This window comes from Colletotrichum fructicola, assembly GCF_000319635.2.
Source record: "Colletotrichum fructicola Nara gc5 chromosome Unknown KSG_Nara_v1_contig03, whole genome shotgun sequence".
Lineage (NCBI taxonomy): Eukaryota > Fungi > Ascomycota > Sordariomycetes > Glomerellales > Glomerellaceae > Colletotrichum > Colletotrichum fructicola.
In genome coordinates, this window is record NW_027094053.1 from 2,627,210 (window position 1) to 2,652,201 (window position 24,992).

At 57.4% G+C, this 24,992-nt stretch overlaps 10 protein-coding genes across 10 annotated transcripts; 6 read left to right on the plus strand and 4 right to left on the minus strand.

Moving 5' to 3' along the window:
* Positions 1 to 11: 11 nt before the first annotated feature.
* Positions 12 to 874, minus strand: ARO7 (Chorismate mutase; the record flags this gene model as incomplete). Its single annotated transcript, XM_032035078.2, has 2 exons — positions 12 to 741; positions 804 to 874. 2 exons carry the CDS (start codon positions 872 to 874, stop codon positions 12 to 14), a joined length of 801 nt encoding a protein of 266 aa, XP_031885866.2.
* A 987-nt stretch (positions 875 to 1,861) lies between these two features.
* Positions 1,862 to 4,022, plus strand: mdv1 (Mitochondrial division protein 1; the record flags this gene model as incomplete). Its single annotated transcript, XM_032035079.1, has 4 exons — positions 1,862 to 1,936; positions 2,029 to 2,638; positions 2,687 to 3,699; positions 3,747 to 4,022. The coding sequence occupies 4 exons, from the start codon at positions 1,862 to 1,864 to the stop codon at positions 4,020 to 4,022; spliced, it is 1,974 nt and encodes a 657-aa protein (XP_031885867.1).
* A 372-nt stretch (positions 4,023 to 4,394) lies between these two features.
* Positions 4,395 to 5,792, plus strand: kdm8-1 (Lysine-specific demethylase 8; the record flags this gene model as incomplete). Its single annotated transcript, XM_032035080.1, has 1 exon — positions 4,395 to 5,792. One exon carries the CDS (start codon positions 4,395 to 4,397, stop codon positions 5,790 to 5,792), a length of 1,398 nt encoding a protein of 465 aa, XP_031885864.1.
* A 131-nt stretch (positions 5,793 to 5,923) lies between these two features.
* CGGC5_v005500 (uncharacterized protein) lies at positions 5,924 to 7,523 on the minus strand (the record flags this gene model as incomplete). The annotated part of the gene is made up of 2 exons (XM_032035081.1): positions 5,924 to 7,438; positions 7,500 to 7,523. 2 exons carry the CDS (start codon positions 7,521 to 7,523, stop codon positions 5,924 to 5,926), a joined length of 1,539 nt encoding a protein of 512 aa, XP_031885865.1.
* A 2,844-nt stretch (positions 7,524 to 10,367) lies between these two features.
* CGGC5_v005501 (uncharacterized protein) lies at positions 10,368 to 10,823 on the plus strand (the record flags this gene model as incomplete). The annotated part of the gene is made up of 1 exon (XM_066151458.1): positions 10,368 to 10,823. One exon carries the CDS (start codon positions 10,368 to 10,370, stop codon positions 10,821 to 10,823), a length of 456 nt encoding a protein of 151 aa, XP_066009108.1.
* Positions 10,824 to 11,527: 704 nt separating this feature from the next.
* CGGC5_v005502 (uncharacterized protein) lies at positions 11,528 to 15,352 on the plus strand (the record flags this gene model as incomplete). The annotated part of the gene is made up of 4 exons (XM_066151459.1): positions 11,528 to 11,647; positions 11,994 to 13,380; positions 13,444 to 14,643; positions 14,697 to 15,352. 4 exons carry the CDS (start codon positions 11,528 to 11,530, stop codon positions 15,350 to 15,352), a joined length of 3,363 nt encoding a protein of 1,120 aa, XP_066009110.1.
* A 712-nt stretch (positions 15,353 to 16,064) lies between these two features.
* CGGC5_v005503 (Interferon-induced GTP-binding protein Mx) lies at positions 16,065 to 18,489 on the plus strand (the record flags this gene model as incomplete). Its single annotated transcript, XM_066151460.1, has 6 exons — positions 16,065 to 16,406; positions 16,488 to 16,592; positions 16,645 to 16,961; positions 17,012 to 17,480; positions 17,590 to 17,634; positions 17,770 to 18,489. 6 exons carry the CDS (start codon positions 16,065 to 16,067, stop codon positions 18,487 to 18,489), a joined length of 1,998 nt encoding a protein of 665 aa, XP_066009109.1.
* A 332-nt stretch (positions 18,490 to 18,821) lies between these two features.
* On the minus strand, positions 18,822 to 20,665 carry DAK-0 (Dihydroxyacetone kinase; the record flags this gene model as incomplete). The annotated part of the gene is made up of 2 exons (XM_032035085.1): positions 18,822 to 20,125; positions 20,182 to 20,665. The coding sequence occupies 2 exons, from the start codon at positions 20,663 to 20,665 to the stop codon at positions 18,822 to 18,824; spliced, it is 1,788 nt and encodes a 595-aa protein (XP_031885869.1).
* A 1,047-nt stretch (positions 20,666 to 21,712) lies between these two features.
* Positions 21,713 to 23,708, plus strand: CGGC5_v005505 (uncharacterized protein; the record flags this gene model as incomplete). The annotated part of the gene is made up of 3 exons (XM_032035086.1): positions 21,713 to 21,798; positions 21,884 to 21,929; positions 21,978 to 23,708. The coding sequence occupies 3 exons, from the start codon at positions 21,713 to 21,715 to the stop codon at positions 23,706 to 23,708; spliced, it is 1,863 nt and encodes a 620-aa protein (XP_031885862.1).
* A 120-nt stretch (positions 23,709 to 23,828) lies between these two features.
* Positions 23,829 to 24,766, minus strand: CGGC5_v005506 (putative fructose-bisphosphate aldolase; the record flags this gene model as incomplete). The annotated part of the gene is made up of 2 exons (XM_032035087.1): positions 23,829 to 24,099; positions 24,174 to 24,766. The coding sequence occupies 2 exons, from the start codon at positions 24,764 to 24,766 to the stop codon at positions 23,829 to 23,831; spliced, it is 864 nt and encodes a 287-aa protein (XP_031885863.1).
* Between the last annotated feature and the right edge of the window lie 226 nt (positions 24,767 to 24,992).

The following is a 24,992-nucleotide window of genomic DNA, read 5'->3' on the forward strand; positions in this document are numbered from 1 at the left end:
ATTTTAAAAGTCTACTCTACCGGCTCTAGTCTTTGCATCAGGTACTCTACCTCAACTTCCTTGGTCAGGGGTATCACGAAATCCTTGTACAGGGCGACCACGGAGTCGGCGTCAATCTTGGCCTGATTCTCGGGACCCGCGCCGATGGACGGGTCGGTGCCGTAGGTGAGGCACTTGAGGCGCAGGCGCTCGAGGACCTTCTTCTCGACGGCGGCGTTGGTGATGGCGGCGCCGATGCCGTCGCGGTCCTCGGCCTTGATAAGCGCGGTGTACTTTTCCGGGTCCGACTGGAACTTGCTCTCGGCAACAAACTTTCCAAAGTGTATCCTGCGTGACAGGGCCTGCAGGCAGGCAATATCGCAGGTTGCCGAGGAGCCGTAGTTCTCCTGGGACTCGCCGCGGTCCTCTCGGCCGAAATCGGGGCAGAGTGCGGGGAGGAAGGTATCCACATAGAACTTCTTGATCTTGTCGTTGACGTTGACGTCGTTGGGATGCAGGATGCGCGGGTAGTGCAGGGGCTTGAGGATCTGCTTCTGGAGGGCCTCCGGGAAGAAGGGGTACTCGTCGGGGGACTCGTAGCGGCGGATGATGGACTGCAGCTTCTCCTGCTCGCGCAGGTACCAGTCCATGAAGCTGAGCTCGCTATTGGGGATATCCAATGCGCCGGGGACGTAGATGGTCTTGTTGAGGGCGAATTGGGCTCGTTCGATGAGGTGGAAGGTGATGGTGTCCTCAAGACGGCTGGGTTACATTATCAGTTGTTGCCGTAGATACTGTTTGTCGGGGAGTTTGGGTTGACATACATCAACTGGTACCGGATGCGGGACAGGTCCAGCGCCTTGGAGGGGTCCGATAAGTCGATAAGGGAGTCCATCTCGTCGTCAATTGACTGGAAACCAGAAGAGATATTGTAGACCGGGCCGTGAGGATTGTTCTGGCGCAAAATTGGCGGTTGGGGGTCTGGCTGGTGAGAGAAACGCATCCGGGCTGGTTATCGTCGAGTCACAAAATCTTGGGGTAAGATTTGCTTGGAGAGGAGCCAAGGCCGATGACGCCGGCGCAAAAGGGGAAAGGTGCCAACTGAGAAAAAAAAAAAAAGATCTCATCTCAGCACTGCCTTCAGAGCGAACAAGGCTGTGCCAATCTCGTTGACGGGAAAAAGGACCTGCAGCACAGGCACAGGGGTCGCTTCCGGCGGGCACCAATCAGGACCCCCTGCGACATGTCAATTCCAGCAGCAGCTCGCTGTTCACTGCTCAGGAGGTCCCGTCCGGTCGCTGGAAGAAAGCCCGGACCATCCACGCCGCTCCAAGGACCAAAAGTGCGGGCGCTGCAACCTTCAGCGTCTTGAGCGTGTTTTCGAGCCTTGTGGTCGCTAATGGAAAAGCAGCTTAGCGGATTGGAGGCAGCCACGTCGGAAGCCCGCCCACTGCCCAGAAGTCGGAGTGTCCACCCGACCTTGAGGTGACCTGCTGGCTGGCCTAGGTTGGAACTGGCCCAGGTCCAGCTGAGGGGGCACGCCGCACCAGAGACGGGAGAGGTGCACCTGCTACGTGCAGGAGCTCCTCGGGTTTTAGCGCCTTCGTCATTCGCGGGCGCACACACACTGGACACACACAACTGAGCCTGGGACGGTCACAACCGACCCCAACCGGGTCATTGCCGGGATCTTGTCTGGTGTGTGGATACGTAGTCGATTCTTGGCCGAGACAACAAAACTTGACCTTGTCGAAAACCACCACCGACCCGGAGCTGTTTCCACAACTCTGCAACCTACACCATTTCTCCTCTCCCTCCGACCTCGACCTCATCCCCCTTGTGCCACCATTGTCGCGCGTATTGACCCGGAGAATACGTACGCATGGCCGCCTCGGATAAGGATAACGACCAGTATGGCTTCAACGACGATGCCGGAGACGACCAGTCGGTCCTGTCTGTAAGTCACGCTTGCCACTCGCGTGACCCCCCGGCGGCATCGACTTGGCCGGTATCGTGGCCTGATCCAGTGCTGATAATAATCCCCCTCAGACCCGTGGCATAGAAGCATTCGGGCGCAAGGTCACCACCACCGCGAGCCATTTGATCGGTCCTCTTTCCGAGCAGAGTGGCAACGGCCATGGCCATTACCATGGCGCCCTTGCCGAGGTCCACAAACAGCTGCGCCGACCCAATGTCCAGCGCAGCATGTTCTCGATGGCGAAGACCACCCCGACCGACTTGGTGCGCTCAAAGCTCTCCAAGACGGAGATCCAGCACCGCGCTTTGACGTACCTTCCCGATGAGCTCCTGGCCAACATTCCCGAGGGCGACAATTCCTTTTCTCTGTTCCAGGGCTTCAAAGCTAGCTTCCCCGAATTGACGGAAGAGGGCAGGAAGCACCGGAGGCGGGTTTCGAGGGGCAGGAAGTTGCTGGACGAGACGGCACATACCCCCGGCACACCCCAGGAGCTGCAAAATCTGAAAAAAGACAAGGCGTCGATGATGCACGAGCTCGAAATGCTGGGTGTTCGTAAGAACATGGCCAGCAGCGAGATTCGTGACATTGACAACAAGATTGCGAACTTGCACGGCATGCGACGGATTATTCTGGACAGGCTAGCGAATCTGGAGCAGGAAGAGACAATGCTGGAACACGACCGTAGGTGGAATCGCGCACAGCTTATGACCTTCAGCTAACCCGTCACAGTTATGGACACCGAAGCTCGATTAGAAGAAGCGCAAGAGCTCTTCGACGAAGCGGAATCAATTGCTATCAACACACCTACAAAGACTGAGGAGGACCTTGCCGGCGATCAGGATGAGTCCGGTTTCATGTCGCAATCCGTCTACGAGAAGCTGCCGTCCGCATCCAACACCCCGGCATCAAAACAGAAGAAGAAGGTTGTTCGCCGAAAATCTATGCCGATATTGCACGAGCATTTTGAACCGGGCACCGCCATCAGGGAAATTCGCGCCCACCAGGACACTATTACGGCTCTCGACTTTGACGCACCCTTTGGAACTATGGTTACCTCGGCTATGGACGACTCGATAAAGGTTTGGGATCTCAACGCGGGACGCTGCATCGGTTTGCTAGAAGGTCACACCGCATCGGTCAGAACGCTGCAGGTCGAAGACAACTTCTTGGTGACCGGTGGTATGGACGCTACAATTCGTCTGTGGGATCTTAGCAAGGCTCACTACGACCCTCACGGCAGCCAATTCGACGATGACGAAGATGGAATCGCATTTGAGAACCCCGACGACAGCCCAGTTGAACCTCCTGCGGGAAGCATGAGGGACTGTCCTCTTTACACCCTGCAATCACATGTTGACGAAATTACGGCCCTTCACTTCAGAAACGATATCCTAGTCTCCGGTTCAGCAGACAAAACTCTGCGGCAATGGGACCTTGAAAACGGACGTTGCGTGCAAACTCTCGATGTTATGTGGGCAGCAGCTCAGGCTTCTGCCAACTTTGGCAGCGACAGCTCTTGGAGGCAGACGAGTAGAGCGCCGGCGCAGACGGCCCACTTTATTGGGGCTTTGCAAGTGTTTGAGACAGCTCTGGCCTGTGGTACCGCCGATGGCATGGTTCGTCTATGGGATCTGCGAAGCGGCCAGGTCCACCGAAGCTTGGTGGGACACACCGGCCCGGTGACATGCTTGCAATTCGACGACGTTCACCTTGTTACCGGTAGCATGGACCGAAGCATTAGAGTAAGTTCTTCCATGATTGCGAAAGAGAACCCGGCTAACCAGACCAGATATGGGATCTCCGTACAGGATCCATCTACGACGCGTACGCATACGATAACGCAGTCACCAGCATGATGTTTGACGAGAGGAGGATCGTCAGCGCGGCGGGCGAGGACGTCGTGAAAGTGTACGATAAGGTAGAGGGCCGGCAGTGGGAATGCGGCGCCGGCATTGCGGAAGCAGACGACAACAAGACGCCTGCCGTTGTAGAACGTGTACGTGTTAAGGACGGGTACCTGGTCGAGGGCCGTCAAGACGGTATTGTAGGAGTATGGACATGTTAGAGTATACAGAACCCCTTTCAGTACAGAGCGAATCAACGCAATACAACGAGATACGGCATTCACGAAGCTTGTGATACGTATGGAAAGTCGCATGGACTGTATTTGAATTGACTTTTGCATGACCAATTCTCCTTGATGTTTTGATCAATGGGTTGAGGGGTGTAATGCTGTTGGCTGACAGGTCGTCCCATCTGGCACGAGCTCACCAGCACCTTCTTAAGACGGACCCGCTTGGCGCAACTCAAACCTATTACATCTCACCATCAACACTCACATCACACGCTGCTTCTCATCCACAAACTCACTTTTCACATCGAGAAAGGCGTTGCGACTTCCATCTGTTCTTTGAATGGCTTTTTCGGCCCCAGAAATATGAACACCCTCAGCAACCCCACCCTCATCCAAGAATGCACAGACCTAGCCCTCGGGATGGCGTCCTCTCGCCCAGAGGACTTTGCCGTAGGCGACGACGAGACGTTGAAGGCAGACGGCGTACACGCTCTCACCGAAGATCTTTTCGAGTGGTACAGCGAGCTCGCACGTCGCACGCTGGCCCTGGCACGCTCGCCTGCTGAAGAGGAAGCGGCGGAGATGATCCGCCTGCTCGACGAGGAGCTCGCGAGGACGTATAAGCGGTTCTACGATTTTGTATACGCGGAGCTGCCGTTTTGTTGGAGGGCGCTATATACGGAGCTGAGCCTGATGAAGTTTGTCGTCCTTGTCACGACGGGCGCAGCAAGCGACGATGCGGCGGAGGAAGAGCTGCTGGATGAGCTGGTCGGGGTGCTGGATAAGGCTCTCATTCTCGCTGGCGGCGCGGGGAGGAGGAGGGGCAGGAGGGTTATCGAGAGGTTGCTTTCGTACCTCGATGCCCCGGTGCAGGGTGCCGCGGCGTCGTTGCCGGAGACGTTCCCGACGGAGAGGGTCTTCACGCCGCCCGTGACGAGGCCGATCGAGGTCGCGGAGGGCATGTCCATGGCGGGGTTCCAGCGGTACCTCGACTCGGCGGGGGATCTCGGGCCGGAGCCGCTGGTGCTGAAGGGGCTGCTGACGGAGTGGCCCGCCTTGTCGGGCCGGCCGTGGGACAGCCCGGCGTACCTGATGAGCAGGACGTGCGGCGGGCGGCGGCTGGTGCCCGTGGAGGTCGGGCGGAGCTACGTCGACGAGGGGTGGACGCAGGAGCTCATCCCGTTCAAGGAGCTGCTGGGGCGGATTGCCGGCGAGAAGGGGAAGACGACGTACCTTGCGCAGCACGAGCTCTTCACGCAGCTCCCGCACCTGCAGAACGACATCCTCACGCCGGACCACTGCTTCACCGCCCCGCCACCGCACCCGCTCGACCCCTCAAAGGACAAGCCGGAGCTGGCGCTGCCGCTGGTGAACGCGTGGTTCGGCCCGCCGGGGACGATCACGCCGCTGCACACGGACGGGTACCATAACCTGCTCTGCCAGGTCGTCGGGGACAAGTACCTGCGGCTGTACGCGCCGCACGACTCCGAGGCGCTGTGTCCGCGCGGGGAGGAGGAGGTGGACATGTCGAACACGAGCGGGTTTGACGTTGGCGCCGTGGAGGGGTGGGACGAGGACGCGGAGGGGCGGGACGCGATTGAGCTGGAGGAGTTCCGGGGGCTGCGGTACTGGGACTGCGTGCTTGAGAAGGGGGACGTGTTGTATATTCCGATGGGGTGGTGGCATTATGTGAGGAGTGTGAGTGTGAGTTTTAGTGTGAGTTTCTGGTGGAACGGGGATCACGTTGAGGCGGAAGGGTGAGGATTTGTTTGATGTTGAAATTCAAAGTGTCGAGGTAGATACCCCAGCATACACGCTATGTACAACAACGCTGTCGATCCTGTTTTTCGCTACCGTTCAAAATCAAGAAGTTCATGAAAGATACCGCGCCTTTAGCTACCGCCCGTCTCCTCCGCCTCTTGAGCGGCGACTTCAGCCGAACCCTGCGCCTGCCGCCTTGCCTTCGCGCCCGCCTTGAGCTTGTCCCATTTGTCGCGGTACTTCTCCAGCGTGCGGGCCATCGTCTTGTTCTCCTTTTCCAGGGCTTCCATGCGCTCTATCGCGAGCGCAAGCTGCTCTTCGAGATCCTTGTTACGTGCTCGCAACACCGCGTCACCTGCGCCGCTGCCTGCCCCGCCGAGTCCCGATGGCGATGCGGGCGGGCGGAGGCGCATGCTCTCTGCCAGAGCCATACTGGAGCTCTGCGCGCTGGCCTCGAAGGCGTGAAGACGCTTGCTGAGCTTGTCGAGCGTGTCTTTCAGCCACTCGTTTTCGAGGCGATGTTCCTCAGCCCGGTCGCGTTCGGAGCGGGTCCTGCCGCCTCGGCGCTTCGCACCGGGGGAGACCGGGGCGGAAGGGGTCTCGCGTGCGTCGACGAAATCTTCCTCGTCGTCTTCGATGAGGCTGCCGACTCCGTGGAGGGAGGCCTCCATACGACGCTTTTCCTTGTCGGCAAAGTTGAGAATGTTGGCGTAGGAGACCGTGTGGCCGCTCGTGGGGACGACGTAGAAGGAGTCGTTGGGGTTGTTTGCGGAGAGGGCACGAAGGGTGTTACGCGAGTAGATCTTCGAGAGGTCGGGTTCGGCCGTGGTCGCTGGCGATTTGAGTCTGTTGCGCTTGACGGGCGCTGGCTCGGGGACTTCGACTGGTTCAGGGGCGGGAGACTCTTCGGAGATCAAGGGCAGGCCGGCAAAGGCCAAGGGGGCCGAGAGACGGTTGATGATGCTGCCAAAGGTATTGTAGAAGCGCGAGTATCCGTCGTCGCTGGCTGGAGAAGCGACCTCCTCCGTCTTCTTGGGCTCCTGGCGCTGCGGTTCGGCGTGCGTCGGCGGTATCCAAGCTGGCTTTCCTGACTGGTCCAAGACATTCTGCATCTTGGCCCTCGAACCCTCACGCCTCGCCTGCCCCTCCATGTTGCCCGGCGCCTGGTCGTTCGTAACGCTGGGCGGAATAGGCTGGCTGCGGTTCCTGCCGCCCCTGATACCGCGCGCCGAAGCGAGGTTGCTCGCGATGGACGAGGTCATCTCGCGACTGGGGTAGCGACGAGGCTGCGTCAGGGACGGAGGGTGCTTGGCCGTCGCAGCCGGGCTGCCGGCGGTCTCTGACTTGGTTGGCGCATCGTCCGAGGCGGAGATGCTGGTCGTCTCGGAGGCCTGTGACTCTGCCTTCCCGTCGATGGTGTCGATATTGGAGGCCTGGCTCGTGCGGCGGTCGAGGGGGATCTTGAGGAGCTCAGAGAGATGTTTGTGGTGTTGTTCCAGCAGCCTCAGGGTGCGCAGCGCTTCGAGGCTGGCTGTGGAACGAGCGGCGTTTGCGAATTCTCCCGCGGCGAGGGCATGTTCGTTGATTGCGACCGTAGTCTCGGACTGGTGCGTCGCGTTGGAGGCGGCTTTGGCATGGTCATGCGCCTAGATATCATGTTAGGACAATTCATGGAGAGACATTATGATGCGAAGGGAATGAGGCTACCTTGACCAGCGGCGACTCGTCCATGATTGGAGCCGCGACGATGTGGTTTGCCGATTGCGGTTCTTGGGATGACGGGCAAACGTTTCGATCGGGCTTGTGTGAATACTTTTCTCGTAGTGTCGCATACACGGGACTCTAAGATCCGGAGGTCACGCGCCCGCCACGGAGCATCTAAAACGGTGGCAGGGAGGTCGTTGGCGGGCTGGGATGTTGGGTGGTTGGCGGTTGCGGTCACGGAGGATTTCCCCAGAGTTTCGCTAAGAAGCTTCCACCTGTTCCCTCCCCGCTTGTTCTTTCTTGTGGTGGCAACCCCAACAGGTGCACTGCACTGAATGGACTGGTGGAAGTAGCCCTGCTCAGTGCTGCGAGTGCTGCGTGCAGGAGCGGCAAGTCATTGCCGTGTGGCCACAATGGGGGGCCTGGAGCGGTCGGTCAAGGGAAAGTACCTGAGCGCAACAGGTACAGTACGTAAGCAGTGAAGGTCGCTGCCAACCTATGACGAGCAGCAAGGTTCACCCTTCCCACGTCACCAGCAAGTCCAGAGTCAATTCTGCTGGTGACATTTTCATGATGCAGTTTTGAATCAGATTATGAGTGTTAGCCGAAAAGCCATGCTGAAGCTAAGAGAGGCCGTCAATTTTCCACCGCGAGGCCGGCGCCTCCGGAGTTCGTAGTTTGACAGCGAAGACGTCGTTATGCGTACCACTGCCTCGGTTCAATATGTTCTCAATTGACATCTGTCGACTGTTCTGCTTGCTTCTTGGCCAGCAAAGCATTCAAAGTCTAAACCTGAGATATGCCTGTGCCACCACTTGACGCAACGGGCTGAACATCGGGGAAAACAAATGTGGCTGACTTTGAATCAGCCCAGCGTAAGGGCCTCTGGAGTGACGGCAGTCGCGTGCCTCTGAGTTTAGCCAGAGACATGGCAGAGACAGGTACATGCCATGCGCCTCGCCGGGCGACGGAGGATGGAAGGATTCTAACATTGTCCAATGCCCGGGGGCGCGGCGTCCTGTCTGTCTTGTCACAGGAGGATCTGGCCTATCACAAGAGTCGCAGCAGCCTCCCCAAGACACCATTCGCAACCTGCAGAGCCCCTGACGTAGTTATGGGTTCCTTAGCCAGCAGGTGATCCAAACAGGCAACCCAGCGGCCACAGCAGGCCCCGATCGGGCCAGCCATCGAAACCCTCTTGGGATTTTCCATCTGCCAGACTTGCATACATCGACCATTATCGACAGGAGGGACGAGGGATAACGTGGCGAGGTGGGATGAGCGTTGGGTGCATCGCCCCGAGGCTGCCGTGAGCCGCGGATGGCCGTCGTTGAATTATTGATGGGAACCTAGGACGACGAGGATGATGCTCCGCAAGATATCAGTGTGACAGCGTGCTGCCACCTACTTGTACGACTACCCGACCTAACATTCCGGCCTGTCCACTAATTAGGGTAAGTCGGCAGACCATGCAGGTGGGATGCGAGCGCACTCGGATAGAATGGAGTTCGCGAATGAGGTGAGATGCGATCCAGGCCAGGACGGAGGCGGTACATGATCTTGTTAAGGGGGTGAGAAAGCAGCGCTCTTTGAGAGATCCAACTCTAGAGGATCTAGCCAAGCGAGTGCGAGGGGGATATGCTACCGAGATGGTGGAATCTGCGCAGCCGCACTCGCATTCTGGATGACCCAAGCAAGCGAAAAGAAGCTATTAAAAACAAAAATAGCAGCAACAACTTGGTCTGGCTGGGTGGAGGAAGGAATATTACCACCTGAGGGACCCATCGCAACACTGAAGTGGCGGTCGACGGCCCCAGATTCCCAATTCTTCAGGAGTCCAGGCCGCTCGTAATAATGGACCAATGCAGGTTGGAGTGCACCCAGATGCACCAGCAGAACACCAGATCGGACGGCGAATAACAATCGACATTATTCCGCCGGGTGCAACGGCATTGTGGCACAATAACATGCAGATGTCCGTCTCTGTAGAATACGCAGTACATGTTGGTCGTAGGAATTGGTGACCCACTAACAGGAACTTGTACCTGCCTCCAGACGGTGACCACTTATGCTGCTCCTCCCACTTTGGGCCAAGGCGATTCTCCCGTAAGGTAGGGGCCGTTTACCCCGGCCCAGCCCGCCCGTACGAGGCATTTGCCTTCGCCTTCAGTGACGATGACGCTCGCGCAAGGAGAGAGCGCTCCGGCTTGGGTTGGCCAAGCTTCCATTGTAGCCGTACCGTAATACCTCGGGGTGGTCTGCTGCAGCGTCCACGTCTAGACTGGGCAGGTCGCAAGCGAGCATACAAGGTGGGACCGGTCGTCTGGGCCGCTGCCTTGCATTTGAACGAACCTGCCCGGGTCTCTTCCAAGGTCATTCATAGATGAAGCCGCCCGTTGCTTCTTTTTAGGAACTCGAGATCCAGAATTCGATCCATGGATCAGGAACCTTCTCGGCCGGAAACCTGAACAGCTCTGCTCTGCCTCACCCGTACCTTGCACTAATCGCCGCCTTCCTTGCACTGCAACATCACATCGAAACGACAACCTCGAATCAAACACTTCAAACACCAAACAGGACAACCCGAACCCCTACCACATCGACCTTAATTTCGTTGGAATACCTTTATTTCCCTGTCGCCTCAGAGCATGATCTTCGAGCCCACTTGTCGGGTCCGGTGCGCGTATTGCTCCTGACAGCCTGTCAACTGCCAACTTCGGGACCTGCCTGCCTGTGCTGGAGTCTCTGGACCGAACCCGCAAACCCTCGTAAAGAGTACGACATTACGGTATTTACGAACCCGGAGCTGAGGAGGAGCAGTGAGGATCAGGACCCAGATATCCAGCCTGCCGGACCAGCCAGCCAACCACGATGGACAGCACTGGGGAGAGTGGAGGGGCGTTGTCGAAATTGCTACCAAAATCCATCGCAGCCAAGCGCCGGCGCAGGAAGCAGGAAGCGCGAGAGGAAGACGCAGCAGCAGCTACGGCACAACTGCTGCTGGGAGTTAAGGGAGAGGATGTCACGGCCCCAGCAGACACAAGTTCGCTCTCAGCACTCTCGGCGGCACCACCACTAAAAGACGACTATTACGACGACGACGTCAGCCAGTCGTCCCATAGACGCGACAGCGGCTCCTACGTCCACGACCACGGGCATGACACGGACAGCCTCGCAAGAGACGGCTCGACAGGCATTCCCGACCCAGACCGCGACTACAGACACAGCTACGATCGCGACTACGAACCCAGTCCCAGCGGTGCCAGCACCAACTACGCCCGCGACGACGCCAGCATGGTGTCCCTCGAGACACCCGAGGAGAAGTGAGTAGTGTGTCTGTTTCTGTCCCGTTGCCTGCTTGCTTCTTTGCGAGTTTCTTCACGAGTGTCAAGTCTCCAGATCTCGGGTCTCACTCTTGGCAGCCGTTGCTTGTCTGCGCATCCAATTGCTTATTCCCCTCCTCCTTGTCGTTCTTGTCCTCTTTCTCCTTCTCTCAGTCCCCCAATGCCCATCTCCAATCTCCAATCTCCAATCCTAATATCCAATTCCCCCCTTCCCTGTCTGTCTGATGTAACTCCGTGCGCCGCGGCAGCTTCATGTGCTGTTCTGCACCGGACCCTTTTGCATCTGCATCCGGACGCACTGATGCCGCATTTCAACTGCCTGGCAAGGCCACGTCTCTCGCGTGGCGCATTCTAAAAAAGTCGTCGTGGTAGGCTCCATCGAGTGACGAGGCGGATTGCTACGCTGTTCCGCTCTGCTGGATGAACCTACTAACGGCGCGGCGCGGCCTGGCCTCCTCTCCTCGCGTTCCCTCGCTTTCACTCCTGCCCCCAGTCCACGTCCCCCCCTAAGCTTTTAGGGGAATGGCAGGGGAGGAGAGTGGGAGAGTGGGAGTGTGATGAGGGGAGAGCATTCAGGGAGCGATCAGTCGGCAGGTTGGGGGGCGCATCCCGGCCTTGACAGTCTGACTGGCCCGGGGTTGGGGCTGGCCGCCGCCGCCGCGCCCTTTTCCATTGCTGGACTGGAGCATGGCTGGAGCTTGGTCTCAGCTCCTCATCCACTCTCTGCGGCAATCGCCGTATGACGCTGCCTGGGGGTCCCATCAGCACACAGCACCGAGTGCACCAGCACCAGCACCAGCAAGTGAGGTGTGTGTACCAGGCCAGGCCAGTCCAGTCTCAGCAAATCGCTGTGTTCCTGACGAGTGTTCCATTTCCTTTTCAAGCGAGGGGCGGATACAGGGCCGTCCATGTTTCTCCTGCCTCCTCCGTTTCGCATCTTAACTGCTGCCTCCATCTATTACTTTACCTCGCATCTCACCTCGATCGAGGCTCCTCGTCCATGATTGCACCCAACTAACTTAACCTTCTCTTCCCCCCCTTCGCTAGATCCTCCCGCCCAAATGCTATCTCGACGCATCCTTCGCAAATAGGTTACTTGACAACTTCTTCCCCGATCGTTCAGGCAACTCACTTGCCTGAACCCCAAGCGCAGATACTGGACGAACAACTGTCAGAGATCGCCTCGGCGCGATCCACATCCAACAACTCAGCCAAGCGGACGCAATCGGCCGAATCCACAGATTCGTCCCTGCGCTCCAAACGCAGCTTTACCAGTCTTGTGCCCCCCAAGAAAAACACAACACGGTCACCTTCACCCGTCGGCCGCCTTAGGGGAGTTTTCAAGTCAAAAAAGACTCCAAGTGCCACCACTAGTCCCGAGAGGAGTGCGGGCGGTGACGACACTGACACCGACCGAGACATTGGACGCGGAGTAGCCTACCGAGGCCGAGCTGCAGCTTCAACATCTGACCTCACCACCACTACAAGGTCCTTTGACTTCACCGACGCGCCACCCGTCCCACCTTTGCCGATAGTACAAGCGCCACAACCAACTCCCGCAAACAAGACGAATGCATCCTCCCGTGTAACGACGACATCTCACTCTCCTGAGCGACGCCGCTCCAGAGCTTCTACGAACAACTCTGTCAAGATCGACACCAACGTCCCCTCGACCCCGCCCCAACCCGAGAAGGGCACTCCCGTCATCGTCAACACGCCGCCGACCCCGACCGACCGCAGCGCTCCCTCCGCACACTCCTCACCGGGGCCCGGTCCGCAGCCCGCCGTTGATGCAGCTGCGACCGCCTCAGGCAACACGAATGGTGGCTCCGCCCAGGGTAACATGATTGCTCACCGTAGGGGCAGATCAAACTCTGGTAGTATTGGGCCTAGCAAGCTCTCCAACATCACAAACGCTCCTTTGACACCCATCCCCGACGTAAACTCGGCCAGCAATCCAGGCACCCCCGCTCCAGGAGGCGGCTTTTTTTCCTCGGTATTCTCAGCCGCGCAGAACGCTGCGACCCAACTTAGCAGCGCAGTACAGAACACAGGCATCGGGCCAACTCCTCCTAAGAATAAGACGACCCAGAGACCTCCCGACATCAAGATCGAAGACCATCCCGAGGTCGAACCTCCCCTGCCGTCCCTCACAGGATCAGCCATGGAGAAGGAACCCGCCGTCAAGACCATGGGGTCTGGCGAGCTGAGCCTCAGCCAACTAGGAATAACAGATACAGGAAGCGTCGCCGGTACGCCCGTCACGTCGAAGTTCCCCGACACAACCGATTCTCGCTCTAGATCCGAATCAGCTCCCACCGATGCGGCTTACGTAGCTGCGACCCGAGACCTTGGACCGGACGACGGCCGACAGCCCTCTACGAGACCCCAATCCTTGCACGATCCGGGAAGCGGCGGCGACCGCACGCCGCCATCGAGCAGCATCAATGAAGACAGGAATTCGGGAATCCAACGGAGTGGAAGCATTCGAAGCGCCATTGGACGCCATCGTAAACGGGGAAGTTCCGCCGTGTCTGGAGGTACGGCAACTACAATTGGCGCTGCCATTGCTGCGGCTAACGCGTCTCTCGCTCATCCTCAAGCCAACGCAAGCGTCCCGAAACTCACCGGATTCGCCGTCGCAAGCAAGAAGCGCAACCGCGATTTCCACGCACTGTTCAAAAGCGTGCCCGATGACGATTACCTCATAGAAGATTACAGCTGTGCCTTGCAGCGCGAGATTTTGGCGCACGGCCGTCTATACGTATCCGAAGGTCACCTGTGCTTCAGCAGCAACATCCTCGGTTGGTCGACCACTCTCGTCATGAGCTTTGACGAGATCGTAAGCGTCGAGAAGCGGAGCACGGCCCTAGTTTTCAAGAACGGACTCATGATATCGACCTTGCATGCGAAACACATCTTTGCTAGTTTCACAAGTAGAGACTCCACCTATGACCTAATTGTCAACATCTGGAAACTTGGTCACCCGACCCTGAAGAGCTCTTTGAACGGAGTGCAGCTGGAGGGTACTGGCGGTGATAAAACGGAGAAGGTTGACGCGGATGTAGTGGCCCCGGAAGTAGAAGACGCGAGTCTGTCCGACGCAAGCGAGGAAGACAGCGAGTCAGGCGACGACGACGACGTCTACGATGAAGACGACGACAACGAAGACCTCCAGGAAGTAACACAGCCAACAGACATGAATCCCGAACCCGAGACAGAGAAGACCGTCTCACGGAAGGTGTCAGGTGCAGGCGGTGCTAATGGCGCGCTTTCCGATGTCGTTAAGGACGCTGTGGGTGTACCCAGCACCAACGATGACTTCCCTGGCCCAGCCACTCATGCGCCGACGGACTGCGGAGACTCAGGCACACATTATGAGAAGGTTGTTGGTGATGATGTCATTCCCGCGCCCATCGGCAAGGTGTACAACCTGCTCTTCGGTCCGGCATCGGTCACTTGGATGTCCAAGTGGCTCACCGTTGAGGCCAAGTGCACTGAGCTGACGATGGAGGACAAGAAGGGTCTGACGCTGGAGAACAAGTCACGCTTCTTCAGTTACATCAAGCCTTTGAACGGAGCTATTGGTCCGAGGCAAACCAAGTGTCTTGTCACTGAGACCTTGGAGAGTCTGGATTTTGAGAAGTCGATCAACCTGAACGTTGTCACTCAAACACCCGACGTCCCTAGCGGCAACATTTTCAGTGTCAAGACGAAGTATTGCCTGTCTTGGGCTGAGAACAACTCCACCCGAGTCCAGACCAACTGCACCATCGAATGGACGGGCAAGAGTTGGTTGAAGGGTAAGTCTCAAGAGAAAGTCTTAAATTACGAGTGCTCAGCTAACAAACGTCAGGCCCAATTGAGAAGGGTGCGAACGAAGGTCAGACCGCTTACTGCAAAGATCTCTTTGCCAGTCTGAAGTCGGCCGTTTCGTCGAAGGCTCGCGCTGGAGGTGCAGCAGGTGGTGCTGCCAAGGGCAAGAAGCGGGGTAAGAAGGGCAAGGCTACAGGCTCATCGACAGATGTCGAAGACGAGCAAGTCCGTCCGAAGAATGTTCCCAAGAAGGATTGGGGACCGTTAGAGCCCGTCCGTAGCATCCTGGAGCCGATCCTCGATATCGTCAAGCCGCTTATAACAGGCAACATGATGTACGGCCTCCTGGTTGGACTTTTGGTGGCTACTTGGTTCGGCTTTGGGCTGCCAGGCAGACAACCGTCGAGCGACATGCGCATGTACGGCTATCCCGACCGCCTCGCCGCGTACGATGAGATGTGGAGGCGTGAGGAGAGTGAGCTGTGGGAGTGGCTTGAGGAGCGTGTCGGATTGGAGAGGTTACATGACCCCAACATCTCGACACGCAAGAGAGCGATGGAGCCCATCACGGTTGAGGAGAGGGTAAGAGAAGATCGCATGGATGAGAGGGAGATCGAGGAAGCGATCAAAGTCACGGAGGAGAAGTTGAAGGTGTTGAAGGGGGTCATGGACAAGAAGAAGACCACAGTCGGCTGAGGAAATACCCAGGAACGGGAGGCAAAAGTGCAGCAAGTCAGGTACCGACACTACACACCGTGTTATTCTTTTTTGTTATTATTGTAGCATATTCATTAGCGCCGCCAACGAGCAAACAGGGCTTGACTGGGATAGCATCTGCTGCGAATTCAATTTGTCTCATCACTCATCATCTGGATTATCTTTATGTAACACTGGCTGACCTTCCGCACTCGAGTGAACTTACAGCCAGACAGCAGTCGCGTCAGTCCTACTTTCTTTCTCTAGGTTCCTTATGCACCCTGGGTTGCAAGTGCCTTCCGCGGCCAGCCTGCTCCTGCCTCAAGTTACTAAGACTTATTAGAGAGGAAGCAGCAACGGTTGATACGAGGCCAGGCTCCTTAGCCCTGCCCTCTTCACATTGTTCTCATTTGAGCCAGCACCTACCTGCAGATTTTGACGTTTACACCTAACCATCATGTGCGAAACGATCCTTGATTAACCCAGTACTAGGCAAGGTAGGTTGTCTAGACACAATACCTTTCTCCCCTGGACTTGTCCTCCCAACTCTGCCCTTTCTCCTCTTTTCAATTTCATCAACTGCTTCCTGCTCCAGTATTCATCGTTCTTTCAACATTCAACAACGCTGTCTCGCCTTCGATTGAACACTTCCCTGCGTCCACCACTCAGTCAGTTACATACGTCTTAAGCCAAGGGACAGGGAGCTGCCACCATGACAGGCAGTAACCAGCCTGCACCCATGACCTCCCTCGGGGATGACGGGTACGCGCGCACCATTGACCGACTGCGCGAGATTGGCGTGGCAGATCATGTGGCGCTGCCGCAGCTTGTCGTCGTCGGCGACCAGTCTTCTGGCAAGAGCTCCGTCCTCGAGAGCGTCACGGGCTTCGCCTTCCCTCGTGCGCCAGAGCTCTGCACAAGATACGCGACACAGATCACCTGCCGCCGTGATGACTTCGAGAATGTGGTCATCAGCATCATTCCTGCCGCAAACTCCAGCAACGCCCGGAAGGAGACGCTCTTGGGTTTTCGATGCTCGACCGGCAAAAGCAAAGTGAACCTGGCCAATGCCCTTCAGTGAGGTACGTGTCACGACAGCATCATTTGTAGGATTTTCTGACACTTTCGAACATAGGCAAACAAGGTTATGGGAATTCGACAGAAAGCCGTTTCCGGCTTTGGCGATGGAACAGCAACCTTCGCAGAAGACACGCTGAAAATCGAGATCAGTGGGCCTAATGTGAGTGTTCTTATCTCCAGAAACTCACGAGCAAGACTGAATCTCCATACAGCAAAACCATCTGACCGTAATTGATGTGCCTGGCATCTTCAGAACGGCTACCTCTGGGTGGACCACGGACGAGGACATCGTCTTGGTCAAGAACATGGTCCAAAGCTATATGAAAAGCCCGAGAACCATTATTCTGGCTGTAGTCCCCTGCAATGTCGACATCGCTACCCAAGAGATCCTCACTATGGCGCAAGCGTTCGACCCTGAGGGAGTCCGAACGATGGGCGTTCTCACCAAGCCTGACCTTGCAATAGAGCGGGCAATGCAGCAAATTGTCTGCGAGCTCGTCGAAGGCAAGCGATTCCCACTGCGTCTCGGGTATTGCGTCGTGAAGAATCGCGGCTCAGACGACAATAAGTTAACATTAGGAGAAAGAAACTCCTCGAAAAGGCGTTCTTCTCTGTATCGCCCTGGACGAGACTTCGATGCACCAAGAGAGTCGGCGTCGAATGCTTGAGTCTTCGCCTTCGCCATCTCCTGCGGGATGTCTCAAAGAAGGAATTCAAGAACGTTGCGGTTGAAGTCGAGCGTCAGCTCTGGACCACGAGCAAGTCATTGGAGGCGATGGGCCCGCCGAGAGACAGGCCTGAGAGTCAGCGGCGATACTTGGGACAGCTGAGCTCAGACTTCCAGGACGTTGCCCGTCGAGCCCGGGATGGTCACTACAGCGGGATGGAGATATTCGACAACAACCAACAGCTCCGACTGATTACCAACGTCGTCGCTCTTCAGGAGACCTTCAACGACACCTTTGAGAAACGCGGCCATACTAGACTTTTTGAGGGAACGCAGCGACAGCGAATCTCCGGAACCCCCCCCTGTCTTGCAAATACTCGAGTCCTGTCAAGGAAGCGAGATGGAAGGCATCATGCAGGATTTGCATGGAATCTTGAGAGAGCTCAATTACGGATGCCCTGAACCTCGTAAGGATTCTTTACTGGTACAGATTGAGATCGCCTTCAGAAGAACCCGTGGACCCGAGCTTGGAACGGTAAGTTTGATCCTCTCTTGTGGTTCTTACCTGTTTCTCTATTACAAATATTCCCCCAACTACCGCCATATGACGTTGTGAATTGTCTATAGATTCCCTTTTCTTATGTGACTTTGGTGCTGACGCAGAGAACAGTTTGGTGGCTCTGTCCTCGGCGAGGTCTTCAGAGAGCAAGCCAGCAGCTGGGCGCCTCTGGTTCTTCAACATACAAGCCGAGCGATTGTGCTTGTTCACATGTTCATCACTCGGCTGCTTGCTCTGAAGTTTCCTGACGTCACCTTCCGCGCCAACATATTCAATAGACTTCTGAAAGAGAAGCTTAGAGCGGCTTACCAACGTGCAATCAACCATGTCGAGTTCCTCATTGACGTCGAGTTGAACGGCCAGCCCTACACGTTGAACCACTACTTCAACAGCAATCTCCAAGCAGCCCAGGCTTCGAGGCTCAAGCAAACACTCCAGAAGGTCATCGGCAGCAAAGAGTCCAGCCTGGATGATACCCAGGAGTCAGGGTGGTGGGTTACGGAAGAGATGCTTTCTAAGCTGACCCAAGATCGGTCGAACGCCGAACAGGTCCGGGTCGACATTCACGATATCCTGTTCAGCTACTACAAGGTTGCGCGTAAGCGCTTTATGGATGTCATCTGCCAACAGGTTGTATTCCACTTTCTCCTCGATGCCAAAGATGGTCCTCTTCAGATCTTTTGCCCTGATCTTATCATGGGCCTCGAAGACAGCCAGCTGCGACTCATTGCGGGAGAAGATTCCAGCACCAGAGAAGCGCGCGAGAACCTTACTCAAAACATTGAAGTTTTGAGAACCGCGGCGGAGGAGTTGAGGAACGGTTCCTCATAAGCAGTTGAGGTTATGCATATTTTCGCGATGTCTGCAAAGGATGTGTTAATTTAGCAGAATGTACAGAGATGGGCGGTAGGATGACGAGGGACACCTGGATTTGCTGATGACGGACCTTGAGTATGGCTGAAAGTGAAGGGATATTAAGATGAAAGAAGACACCCTGGGTCAATAGTGTACGTGAACAATGATGATTAGCTTGACAGAGGCATTCAATTGCTGCGAAATGTAATGTGCTGCTTCTAACACGGAAGGAGTATTACTTCAGGCAACCAATCTTTTCTGGACCAGTGCATTGGAAATTAGTTCTTATTTTGTCATTTCTATATTCTCTAAATGGAAATGCCCAGACCCTTAGCCATTCCGTGTAGCATCTCGTACAGAGCCCACGCACCGGGGTCGGGCAACTCCTGGCCAGCCGCGTCCCCAACGTACGTCGCGCGTCCAAACCTTGCCTTCAGATACCTCGTCGCCTCCGCCTTCTCAGCAGCAACCTTGACGGCAGTGGCGAAGTCGGCCGTCGCAGCAAAGCTGTCCGTGAACGGGATGAGGACGTCCATGACGGTGCGGTCGCCTTCTCTCGCCGGGGTGTGGGACTTGAGCGCCTCGACGGCCGTGGCCAGAGACTTGGAGTATAGGGCAGCTGATGGGGCGGCACCGGCGGCTGCGGCGTTTGTTCTGAGAGATGAAGAGTATGCGGACAGGAGGATACCGAGGATGGCGCCCAGGGTGCCGCCCATGTCGTCAACCGCGCCGATGGTGGACTCGAGGAAGGAGAGCAGGGAGCCGCTCTTGGCGACGCCGTTGTCGAGGTTGCGGAGGAGCGACTCGCAGAGGCCCTTGACGGCCTCGCCGCAGTCGCCGTCGCCCATGACCATGTCCCACTCCGTCAGCTTCGGCTCGGCGGCGATGGCGCTCTCGCAGCCTGACCTGATGGACTTCTCGAGCAGGGCGGGGTCGACGTTGATCTGGACATCGGACTTGGCTGAGGAGGCGTTCGCGTCGGTTTGGTTTACCGCAACGGTGTTGGCCTGCTTGGCGTCGGCGGAGGGGATGATGATGTTCGGCCACGAGACGGCCGTGGTCTTGCGGTCGAGGAGGCCCAGCAACTCCGCCGCGCTCGTGCTTGACTGTCTAGCCGCGGCCGAGATGTTGACCAGCGAGATGGAGAATCCGGGGGCGTTGAGCGACGTCTCGAACGCGCCGGTGAGCGTACGGCAGGGCGTGATCTTCCACGTCGCCGCCAGCTGCGTCTGGACCTCGTCCGTCAGCGCGCCGAGCTCGAGGACCGAGAGGCCGCCGTAGTTGTTGATGAGCAGCGTGACCTCGTCGCCGGTCTCGAACTTTACGAACGCGCGCTCGGGGTCTGCCGGGTCGCACACGAGCTTCAGCATCTTGTCGACGAGGTCCTTCACGGACGGGAAGGGGGTCAGCAGCTGCTGGGCGGGCTCGTTGTGGATGCCGGCGCCGAGGGCGCAAGCGTCGGCTGCGAGGGACTGGAACTGTCTGCCGGGGACGTGGCAGTGGTCCAGGGCGGATCCTATTGAGACGGTTTGGTCGTTTACTGCTCTGCCAATGTCTACGCAGCGTTCGAAGGAGTACTTTTCGGCTGCTGCCGCAGATAGGATCTTCATGGCTGTGTAACTTTCTCAATATTCTGTCCTCTTACAGGCTTCAGTTCTCGCAACTTACTGAAAATGTGACCCGGCATTCCTCTCCTGCCTACCCTGGTACTCCTACTCCTTCCAATCGAAACATCGTCTGTGGCGGGGAGAACAACGACATTGTCCGAAAGACCAGCAGCCTTTGCCCTCTCGGCGGCAAGACCAAAGTGCAGGCGGTCGCCGGTGTAGTTTGTGATGAGAAGAATCGTACCAGCGGTCGAGGGCGCCAGTCTCATGGCCTCGAGGACCTGTTTCGTGCTCGGCGACGCAAAGATGTCACCGCAGGCGACGGCCGACAGAAGACCCTCGCCGACGAACCCACTCCACGCTGGCTCGTGACCGGAGCCGCCTCCGCCGATGATGCTCACCGCCGAAGGGTCATTCTGGGCGTTCGCGACGACGCGCTCGGCCTCGCTTAGGACGAGGTGAGGGTTCGCCGAGACGAGAGCACGGAGCGCTCTCGGGACGAGCGTGTTCGCCGCCGTGTCGGGGAAGTAGTGCTTGGTCGCCATCTTTTCGACAGGGGGTATCTTTTGCGAGGAAGAGAGGAATTGGCCAAAAAAGCAATCAGCTCTACGCCTTTCGCCGGAGATGGCTGCAACTCCTGGATATAAGGAGCGCGCGCGTGCGAGTGGTGCTGTGCGCGGATATCGAAGTGCGTGTCATCGTTGCGAGGTCTCGCATTGCCATCCCACGATCCATCGGGAAGCAGTCCATCGAAGGCTTCAACGCGCCTCGAGCCATGCCATTTCTTTGCGAATTCCCATGACCGTTCGTCTCTGGAACGCCGCATTCGCGGCTTGGATGGCTTAGTCCGCGGGTAATGACAGCCGAGTCAGGATGTGGTCGCGAGACGCGGTCTGTGAATGTGGGAGGAAAGAAGGAATAGTTTTGGAGAGAAGTGCCCCCGAGCCGCGGTCACCCAAAAAGAAGAAAAGAGGAAGGCCCTTGTCCCCGCACCACGCGAGACTTCCAAGTTTTCTGCCTTTTCTGGGGATGGTTCGTTTTCCCCGCGCGCATTCCCGATCAGAGCCTTTCCAACCCTTGACAGACTCCACAGCCGAATTGAGACCACGACAGCAACCGGACAAGTGCCGACATGCCCATTTCGAAAACTTGGGGACGAACAGAGACCGTCGGTCAAGATCCGCCGCCCTCCCACGGAAATAACCGCCATCCACTACCTCCAGTCTCTTGTTCTCTCCAGGTCACGAGTTGAGGGGCCCCGCTCCTCTGCCCCAGAACCCGGAGACTCCACGTCGAGAATCCAGAAAGTCGCCCAGCGCCGTGTACCTTACCCGCGACCTGACAACGTTGGACGCGGAGACTGAAACCGTAGATCCCCCAGTCTTGTTTCGTCAATCTCAAGCTCATCGCCCGCTGAGAGCCGCGTCTCGCAGTCTTTATGCCGGCCACCTGCAGCTAACTACCTTACACTAGCGAGGGTTTCTGCACGCCTGCATTCTGCTGCTCTCCACGGTGCCTAGGTTGCCTGCATTACCGGGACACCACAAACCTGAGCGTGTCTTACGGTCTGCCTGCTGGCCTGCCATGACCTCATGGACGGAAGACGGGATGCAGCCGCTCCTCCAAAGAAGCGCATCAGAAAGCCCCGCGGCCGCGGCTTGCGCACCAAGACGGGCTGGTAAGTTCAACTCATCAAGTCCCACCCTTTCCACCTCCCCGACCCTCCTCGCTCCGGGACCAACGTGTTGATATCGGAACCTTAGCTTGACCTGCCGCGAGCGGCACAAGAAATGCGACGAAAAACAGCCGGTATGCGGCCCATGCAGCATCTCCTCCCGGAACTGTGTTTTCCCCCAGCTCTCTCAGGATGCCGCCGGCAGACAGGCGAGCCCATCTGTCTCCGTCACCGAGCCCCCGCGGACGCGTTATCGCCGCGTCGTGGAAACTCAAACCCAGTCTCGCGTAGATGAAGCTACCCGCAACGACTCAGCGGCGGTGCCCGAGTCGGTGACCACACCCGCGTCACTCGTCACGCAGGTCACCGTCACCGCCGCCGCCGCCGCCCCTCCGGTCACCCAGCCGGCATCCGACTTCAACCCGACTCAGCCGCCGTACGTCACCCAGCCGCCCACCTCGGCGGGTCTCACCCTCGGAGATGTCAATGTGTACAGCTATTCCCCCGAGACGGTCGCGTCCGAGCTGTGGACCACTGACCTGGCCTCGACCCGATGGCTCGGTCTGCTCGCTACGGACGCCGCCCAAGCTGACAGCGGCTTCTCGCTGGCTCCCAGTCCCGCGCCGGAGGACGAGGACCAGCGACGCGCCGCGGCTCTGCATGGCCCGCCTGACGCGGGCAAACTCTCGTCTCGGCTGCGCGAGGTCTCGGACCCGGAGCGGAAGACTTGGCAAGCTGATCGGGCCATCACGCTGACCAACCACGAGGCCGTTCTCTTCCGACATTTCACGGAGCGATCGTCGCGTTGGCTCGATTTCTTGGATCCTCACAAGCTCTTCTCCACTTATGCGGTGCGCTTAGCCCTGCGGAATGCAGGTCTCATGAATGCCATCTTGGCTCTGTCTGCCAAGCATCTCTCCAAGCTGGAGGGGGCGCTGTCGGGGTTGGCTCCGGCCGACGCGAGTCCTGCGCACGACTCCGGCGGGGAGTGGATACGGTACTACTACGAGACCCTCCGCTACGTCCAAGAGGCCCTGGCTTACACCAGCTACACAAATTCGGAAGAACTAAACGCCACGGCTCTCATCATCTCGGCCTATGAGATGCTGGAAGAGTCTGATGGCAGAGGCAACTGGCAAAGACACCTCAAGGGCGTCTTCTGGATCCAGCGGTCCCAGGATGTCAACGGCTGCTCTGGTGGTCTGCGACAGGCCGTCTGGTGGGCCTGGCTTCGGCAAGATATTTGGGCGGCCTTTCGAGAGAAAAGACGCTGCCTAAGTTTTTGGGCGCCGTATAAAGACTACTCTGAACTCGACCAGCACGAGCTGGCCCACATGGCCATCTACTTGCTGTCGCAGGCTGTGAACTTCTGTGCAGACTCTCGTATGGCCGAGACCTCACCTCTGTCGGATGCAGCAGCAAGCAGAGTTCGCGCTGGCAACGAGCTGCTCGCGAACTTGGAGCGGTGGAGGGCATATCTGGGCAGCGAGTTCAAACCGCTTCCAACATCAACAGACCATTGCGACGTCTTTGCTCCCCTCTGGGTGCACCCGCCTCAGTTCGGCGTGGCCTTGCAAGCATACTGCTTCGCGCGGATACTCATCCTTCTCCACAGCCCAATGCCATCTGGGTTCAACGGATTTCTGAAAATGCAGAGGTCCCTTTCCGAGGCCGTCGACATGATTTGCAGCATAGCTATGGAGCTGAAAGACGAAGGCTGCCAGGTTCTGTCGGCGCAGTGCCTTTACGGGGCGGGGCTCTGCGTTCAAGAACCGGTCAAGAGAGAAAAGATTCTGTCCTTGATGGAGCAGAGCGAAGAGAGGGTCGGCTGGACGCCAATGGCAACCTGGCGAGACGACCTCAGACAGGCGTGGATAGACGCTGACGTAAAGAGCCCAGATGCTACCCGTTGACGAATTGACGACGCATCATGCCGTGTAACAACATATACCCATGTCTATTTGGTATCATGATTCTCTATTATCTTTTTTCGTGTTTCCAAAAGCAAAAACAACTACAAAAGTTCAGACTGATTATGCCTTGCCTGCAGATTTGCACACATCCATCTGCCACTCCGTCAGCTTCTGCGCCTCCTTAACACCCTCCTCCATCAGTGTCGTCAGGCTGAGCGTGGGCGCGTTCTTCTTGAGGTGGACGAGGTAGTCGTCCAGAACCAGCTTGTTAACGTTGACCTTTGACACGCCGCCGCGGATGCACTGCTGCATCAGGTCCTCGGGGAAGTCGTTCGTTCCGTGGAGCACGATGCGCACTCCTCCGGCTGCCTTGGCGCGAATCTTCTCTAGCCTGCATTTCGACTTTTGTTAGCCACCGGAACCCCAAAGCTGGAACCAAATACGGCAGCGAAGAGCCAGTCTCACCTGTCAAACTCCAAAACGGGACCTCTGGCGCCGTACTCGCCGTGGACGTTGCCAAAAGCAGGCGCCAAAAAGTCGATCCCCGTCGCCACGAAGTCCTCCACCTGTTCCTCCGTCGTCAAAGCACCCTCCAGATCCGCCGTATCAGCAATACCGTCCTCGCCTCCCTCGATACGTCCCGGCTCCGCCTCCGTGGCGATACCGCGCGCGTGGCAGTATGCCACGAGCTCCTTCGTCTTGGCCAGGTTCTCCTCCATCTCGTAGTGGCTCATGTCGACCATAATGGAGTCAAAGGGCAGGTTGTCAGCAGCGTGGCGGATCATGGCCTCGTCCTGGGCGTGGTCGAGGTGGATCGCGACGGGGACGGAGGCGGCCTTGGCGGCGAGCGCGGCGGCGCGCACGAGGAGGCCGTCGGAGAAGGTGATGGCCCAGGGGAAGACTTGGATGATGAGCGGGCTGCGCTTCGCCTCTGCGGCGCGGATGAAGGAGAGGATGTTTTCGATGTTGTAGGCGATGGGCGCGACGACGCCGTACTGGCCCTCCTCGGCCGCCTTGAGGATCTGGTAGGTCTTGTTCTTGGTCGGGTCCCACGCCATTGTTGCGAAATTTGAATGCTGTTGATTAAGAATGTGTTACTGTGTAAGTTGCGGCGGGAGGGAGAGAGATTGACAAGACGGTCAAGGGCAGTTGAAGACAGTATTCACACGTAGCACGATCGAAGAAGCATCAAAGCCGCTTTCTAATATTGGAGATATTACTGGCAGTTCCCGTAAAGGGCACATTTAACCACCGGACCTTTCCCATCTGGAGCTCCAAGCTACC